Here is a 7,128-nt window from a genome sequence, read left to right as displayed (position 1 = left end):
TATTAGTGTTCCTTTTAAAAAACGATGGGAAATGATTTCAGTTTTCGTTGACGGAATATTTATTTTAGCGTCTTGGTGCCTTCTTTCCTTAGAAAAACTAATGAAATAGCTTTTTTATGACTGACTGTCAGTTTCTTTAAAGCAACAGCCTTTTATTAAAAGAAGTACATTTTCCAGAGACAGATTCTTAAGAGGGTTAAATTGTATGCTTGTGAACACTTTAGACAAAATACAATATAAATTAAAAATGTTTCTCAGAAAATCTGTCTCATCAGAAAAGAAACAGGCTTTCTGGTTCTTTTCTCGGCTTGTCTCACGCCTGTCTCGTTTTTGCCAATAGAAAGATAAGAGAGTTTGAGAACAATAATAAAAAATGCGAAATATAATTTTAAATTTAGCGATTAGGCCTTTATGGTGAGGCGGTTTTCTTCTTTACCATGCAAAAAGGGTTGAGTTCTACATGATCCCATAACTAGATGAGCGCGGGATACGCGATCATCACATCTGTACGAACTTAGCGACACCTAGCGGATTTTCCTGAAACCAACTCGAGCCGCGAAATTCAAACAGTCCGCGTATTTTTTGAACAGACCTCGTACAAGGAAAATATAATAAATGCTGAATACTGAAGTTCTTGTGGAAAATTTTCTTCATTTTCCATAGATAGAGTATAGAAATAGAAATAAAAAAATAGAAATAGAATTATTAATCAATTTTTTATTTTGAGGATTGAGATTTCTGTTGAATTTCTTTGAGTTGGCGGGCTAAACCGAGGCCTGCAAGATCCAAAGGTGTTTTCTTTTCCTTATTTGTCAACGAGATGTCGGCTCCTTTCCCGACGAGAAGTTTTGCCTCCTCCTGGCGATCCTCTTCGCATGCCAAATGCAAGGCTGTGTTTCCGTACATGTCTGTTGCATCTGGAAAGTTTTTTTCTTTTTTTTTTTTTTTGTATTACAGCGATTATAATCCTATTTTATCAATTTTTCTGGGTTTTTCGTTTTGTCTTTAAATGTACGACATATAATATAAGAGTGGCCGCTGGACCGGGAATTTTTTGAGACCGGCAAATGACAGTGAATTTATTTTTTGGTCGAGAATTAAAAAAATATATAATCCTTCAAACTTTTATTTGACCATTTTTTAAATAATTACAGTGTGCCCGCAGGACCGGGAATTTTATGTAATCGGGAGATGACAGGGAATTTATTTTCTGACCAGGAATTTTACAAATTTTTTAGAAAAAGAAATCATTTCAACTTTTATTTATATATTTTTTAAATAATTAAAGGGTGCCCGCTTGAGCGGGAAATGACCGTAAATTTATTTTTTGACCGAAAATTTTACAAATTAAAAAAAATCCTCCCAACTTTAATTTAAACCGTTTTTTAAAAATAATTAGTTTAATTGTGTTGTGTTTCAATTATATCATTCACTTTTGAATGTGTAATTCAAAAATCTTTTATTTCACATTTTTAATGTAAATGCGTAAGTTTCAATTTAAAGATTTTTAAAGTGCAATTTTAAAGACTTAAACAATTAAACATTAGAAGCGTGTAAAATCGTAAATTGTTGATGAAAAATATTTTTAGTTTATGAACTGTGACTATAAATTAATTAATGACTTTTTTAAAATTTAATTTCACTTTAAGAATGAAAAAGTGCATAATGATTAATTTTACAAGACGATTCGAAATCAATTCACAATTTTAGAATGTCGAGATTTTAATGTTAAAAATTAAACTGTTTAGATTGGAAAGACTTATTAGTTAAACAAATCTAAACCCCCGGTTTGAAACTTTATAAAGTATTTTCAATTTTAAAATAACTTGAAAATAATATATTTATAATTAAAGGCTTTTATTAAATTTCAAATATAATTTCACTCTGAAATATTCCAATTTTAAACCGTGAAATTTGAGATTTTTTAATTAAGAAAAAGAACAGTTACCTAATATTTAGAAATATCTGATTGTTAATTTAAATTTAAACAAAAAGAATTAAACTTTGAACGTTACAGTTTTAATTGTTCTATAGAACCAAATTTAATTTCTAAGTCAAATGATTGAATTTTCATTTATAAATAATAATTAAACGCCTATTATTCTTAGAAAAATCTCGAGTAAGTTCAATGATGATTTTTTGTTTTCACAAACTAATTTAAAAAAAATATGTAAAAAGATTCATAACGATTTACAAAATTTTCAAAAATGAACGTTGAAGATTTTAAGAAAATTTCTTTAATTTAGCAGAATTGAAAAAAAATCTAACTCGAAAAAATGTGAAAAAGCATTTAAGGATTTTAAAACTATTTAAAATAAAAATAATGTAACTTTTAATTCGAAAAAGGAATTCTCAATTTTTTTACAAAATTATAGTTTGTACTGGAATTTATGCAGAATAATAATAATTCTGATTTGGAAGCGGGAATTTTCAAATTTTAACAAATTCCAAGCTCGTGCTGGAGATTTTCGAAAAGGAATAAAATTTTGAATTGGAACAGAGATTTTTTCAAAAGAATGTATTTTAGTTATAAATTGAAACAGTAAACTTTAAAAAAATACAAATTATGAATTTGAACAGGGAATTTTACAGAAAAATATTAAATCTTAGTTGAAACGAAGAATTTGATTGAAGAATAAAAATTCAGGACTTAAGCAGGAAATTTTTAACCCATTTTGAGTCGAAACTGTTATTTATGCAAAAGAATATTTTGTCTTGGAACAGGGAAAATTAAAATATTTAAACAAAGTCCGAATTGGAAACGGAATTTATCCAGAATAGTAATAATTCTGACTTGGAACCGGGAATTTTCAAATTTTAACAAATTCCAAAATAGTACTGGAAATTTTCAAAAAGGAATAAAATTTGGAATTGCAACTGGTAATTTTCCAATTTTTAACCAATTCTGAGTTAAAACTGTTATTTATGCAAAAGAATAATAATTTCTTTTGAACCAGGAAAAAAATGAAAAGATTTAAATATATTCCGAGTTGGAAACTCATAAAACAGTGAATTTAATTTTTGATCTGGAATTTTATCAATTTTTCTTACAAATTTTTTTTTCTACATTCTAGAATTTTTCTAGAATTTTAGAATTCTACAAACTAGTACTTTAGAAACTAGAATGACAGAAACGAAAATTCTAGAAAAATCATTATGAACAAATTAGTACAGAAATAACGTAACGTAAAAGTTGTGAAAAGAAGAACAAAAACGAAAATACAAATTATTTCACTCATAAAACAGTGAATTTAATTTTTGATCTGGAATTTCACCAATTTTTCTTACAAATTTTTTTTTCTAGATTCTAGAATTTTAGAATTCTGGAATTCTAGAAACTAGTACTCTAGAAGCTAGAATGATAGAAACGAAAATTCGAGAAACTAGAATTCTAGGAAAATCATTATAAACAAATTAGTACAGAAATAACGTAACGTAAAAGTTGTGAAAAGAAGATCAAAAACGAAAATACAAATTATTTTAGTCATAAAACAGCGAATTTAATTTTTGATTTGGAATTTTACCAATTTTATTACAAATTTTTGTTTCTAGATTATAGAATTTTTCTGGAAATTTAGAATTCTAGAAACTAAAATTCTAGAAAAATCAATATAAAAAAATTAATACAGCAATAACGTAACTTAAAAGTCGTGAAAAGAAAAACAAAAACGAAAATACAAATTATTTCAGTCATAAAACACTGAATTTAATTTTTGATCTGGAATTTTACCAATTTGCCTTACAAATTTTTTTTTCTAGATTCTAGAAACTAGCACTCTAGAAACTAGAATGATAGAAACGAAAATTCTAGAAACTAGAATTCTAGGAAAATCATTATAAACAAATTAGTACAGAAATAACGTAACGTAAAAGTTGTAAAAAAGAAGAAAAACGAAAATACAAATTATTTTGGTCATAAAACAGCGAATTTAATTTTTGTTCTGGAATTTTACCAATTTTTCTTACAAATTTTTGTTTCTAGATTTTAGAATTTTTCTGAAAAGTTAGAATTCCAGAAACTAAAATTCTAGAAATCTAGAATTATAGAAAAATCATTATAAAAAAATCAATACAGAAATCTTAGTTGAAACGAAGAATTTGATTGAAGAATTAAAATTCAGGACTTAAACAGGGAATTTTTAACCCACTTTGAGTCGAAACTGTTATTTATGCAAAAGAATAATATTTTGTCTTGGAACAGGGAAAATTAAAATATTTAAATAAATTCCGAATTGGAAACGGCATTTATCCAGAATAGTAATAAATTCTAACTTGGAATTGCAACTGGGAATTTTCCAATTTTTAATTAATTCTGAGTTGAAACTGTTATTTATGCAAAACAATAATAATTTCTTTTGGATCAGGAAAAAATGAAAAGATTTAATTAAATTTTTCGAAAAAAAAATTTCGAAAAGGAATACAATTCGGAATTGGAACAGGAACTTTTTCCAAAGAATTGTAATTCTGAGTTGAAGCAGGAAATTTGCCAATTTTAATCAATTCTGAGTGGAAACTGATATTTATCCAAAAGTATTATAATTTTTCTTGAAACAGGGAAAATTAAAAAATTTAAATGAGTTCCGAGTTGGAACAGGGAATTTTTTAAAACAATTAATTCTAAGTTGAAACATTAAAAGTTAAACAATTAGATTGTTTTTTGTAAACTCAAACTTCTTAAATTAATAACTAACTTATTTTTAAAAGTTTTAAAAAAGTCCTTAAAAGGCCTCAAAATTTCACAACATTTGCATGTTTTAAATTATTTTTAAAAAATCTAAAAACTTCTAAATATCTTTTAAAATTATTTTAATTTACATTTTTCATTTAAAGAATTTAAAAACACAGTTTAAGACTTAAAACAATTACAAATTATTACCTGGTTGAAAATTCATATATTTTTTGAAAACTCGTTCTTTTTGGTAGAAAATTAATCGTCTAGGTTGAAAATCTAACAGTTTGTTTGCAATTTTTTTCTCTCTTGTCTAAAAACTTTCACTTAGTTGAAAATTCAACTCGTGTTGAAAAGTTGTCTTTTTTCGTTGAAAATTTCGTCTTTTTTCGTAGAGATTAATATTTTTGGTTGAAAATTTAATTATTCTAGTCAAAGATTCTTTATTTTAGTAGAAAATTTATATTTTTAGTTGAAACTGTAACTGATAAATCGCCTGTTTTTTTGTTAAATTCGTACTTTTGGATTAAAAATTCATCTTTTATAGCAAAAAATTGCTTTTTTTCTAAAAAAGTATTCTATTTCACTTAAAATGTTCTTTATCTCGTTAAAACAATTTTGTTAAAAATGCGTCGCTTTTGCTTGAAATTTCAATTGTTTTTTTTTTTAATTCATCTTTCCTGTTTGAAAATTAATTTTCTTGTTGAAAATGTACGTTTATACATTATTTATACTATATTCTTGTTTGAAAAATAATTTTTTTTAACTGAACATTCAACTGTTCTATTTTTGATTAAAATTTGATTTTTTTTAAAATTAAAAATTGATTTATTTTGTTGGAAAATCGCCTTTTTTTGATGAAAAATAATTTTCTTCATTAAAAATTAATGTTTTTGGGCGGAAATTCAAGTATTCCAGTTAAATATTCATCATTTTATTTTAAAACTCATCTTTTTGGTTGAAAATAAAACGAGCTGATTGAAAGTTAAACTATTTTCTTAAAAACGATTCTCTTTAGTTTAAAATACATTGCTTCGGTTACAAATATTTATGTTTCTTTGGTGAAAAATTAATTTTTTTAAAACTGAAACTTGAACTATTCCGTTTTTTATTCAAAATTAAACTTTTTTTTTTGAAAATTCAAATGGCACATTGAAAATTCATGTACTTTGTTGAAAATTGTCTTTTTTTGGTAAAAATTGAATCTTATGGTTTGAAAATTCAATTTTTACATTTGCATATTCATCATTTTTGTTGAAAATGTATCTTTTTGATTGAAAATAAAATTATTTTATTAAAAATTCTTCTTTTGAGATTAAAATTACTTACTGAAACTATCTGGAATTTTTAAATTGAAAATTGAACTTTTTTGTAGAAAATTTGTATTTGAAAATGATATTTTATGTAAAACTTACTTATTTTCAGGTCTTTTCCACAATCGAGAAAGAGTTTAACAACCAATAGATTCCCTTTAGACGCTGCTCTATGCAAAGGAGTTGCTCCCCTGCTATCTGTTATGTTGATGTCTGCTCCCTTTTTTATCAAAGCTTCACATATTTCAAGCCAGTTTTTGGAAGCGGCATATTGCAGAGCAGAATGTCCCTCAGTTGTTTTTGCGTTTACATTGGCATCTCGTTTCAACAAGACTTTGACCACATCTTCACGACCTGCCGATGATGCGAGAATCAGGGGAGTCATGTTCGTCTGGGAAATTTCAATTTTAAGCTTAAATTTATTTTTTAATCAAAATTAAAAACGTAAAAGTTGTCAACAGAAGAACAAAAACGAAAATACAAATCCTTTCACTCATAAAACAGTGAATTTAATTTTTTATTAGGAATTTTACCAATTTTTCTTACAAATTTTTTTTCTAGAATTTTAGAATTCTAGAAACTAGCACTCTAGAAACTAACACTCTAGAAACTAGAATGACAGAAACGAATATTCTAGAAAAATCATTATAAACAAATTAGTACAGAAATAACGTAGAAGTTGTGAAAAGAGGAACAAAAACGAAAATACAAATTATTTCACTCATAAAACAGTGAATTTAATTTTTGATCTGGAATTTTATCAATTTTTCTTGCAAATTTTTTTTTCTAGATTCTAGAATTTTTGAATTCTAGAAACTAGTACTCTAGAAACTAGAACTCTAGAAACTAGCACTATAGAAACTAAAACTCTAGAAACTAGAATGACAGAAATAAAAATTCTAGAAAAATCATTATAAACAAATTAGTATAGAAATAACGTAACGTAAAAGTTGTGAAAAGAGGAACAAAAACGAAAATACAAATTATTTCACTCATAAAACAGTGAATTTAATTTTTGATCTGGAATTTTATCAATTTTTCTTACAAATTTTTTTTTCTAGATTCTAGAATTTTTGAATTCTAGAAACTAGTACTCTAGAAACTAGAACTCTAGAAACTAGCACTATAGAAACTAAAACTCTAGAA

The 7,128-nt window shown here is 25.5% G+C and overlaps 1 protein-coding gene across 1 annotated transcript in view; it reads right to left on the bottom strand.

Moving 5' to 3' along the window:
* Positions 1-697: 697 nt before the first annotated feature.
* Positions 698-7,128, bottom strand: part of LOC117171440 (26S proteasome non-ATPase regulatory subunit 10-like) — an 8,894-nt gene continuing 2,463 nt past the window's right edge. The window contains exons 3-4 of the mRNA XM_033358768.1: positions 6,085-6,373; positions 698-917 (exon numbers count right to left, since the gene is read on the bottom strand). Of these exons, the coding sequence (XP_033214659.1) occupies positions 718-917; positions 6,085-6,373 (489 nt within the window). The 3' untranslated portion in view covers positions 698-717. The remainder of the gene's footprint in view (positions 918-6,084; positions 6,374-7,128) is intronic.

Source organism: Belonocnema kinseyi, chromosome 4, assembly GCF_010883055.1.
Source record: "Belonocnema kinseyi isolate 2016_QV_RU_SX_M_011 chromosome 4, B_treatae_v1, whole genome shotgun sequence".
Taxonomy (NCBI): domain Eukaryota; kingdom Metazoa; phylum Arthropoda; class Insecta; order Hymenoptera; family Cynipidae; genus Belonocnema; species Belonocnema kinseyi.
This window is presented reverse-complemented; position numbering and strand designations above follow the sequence as displayed.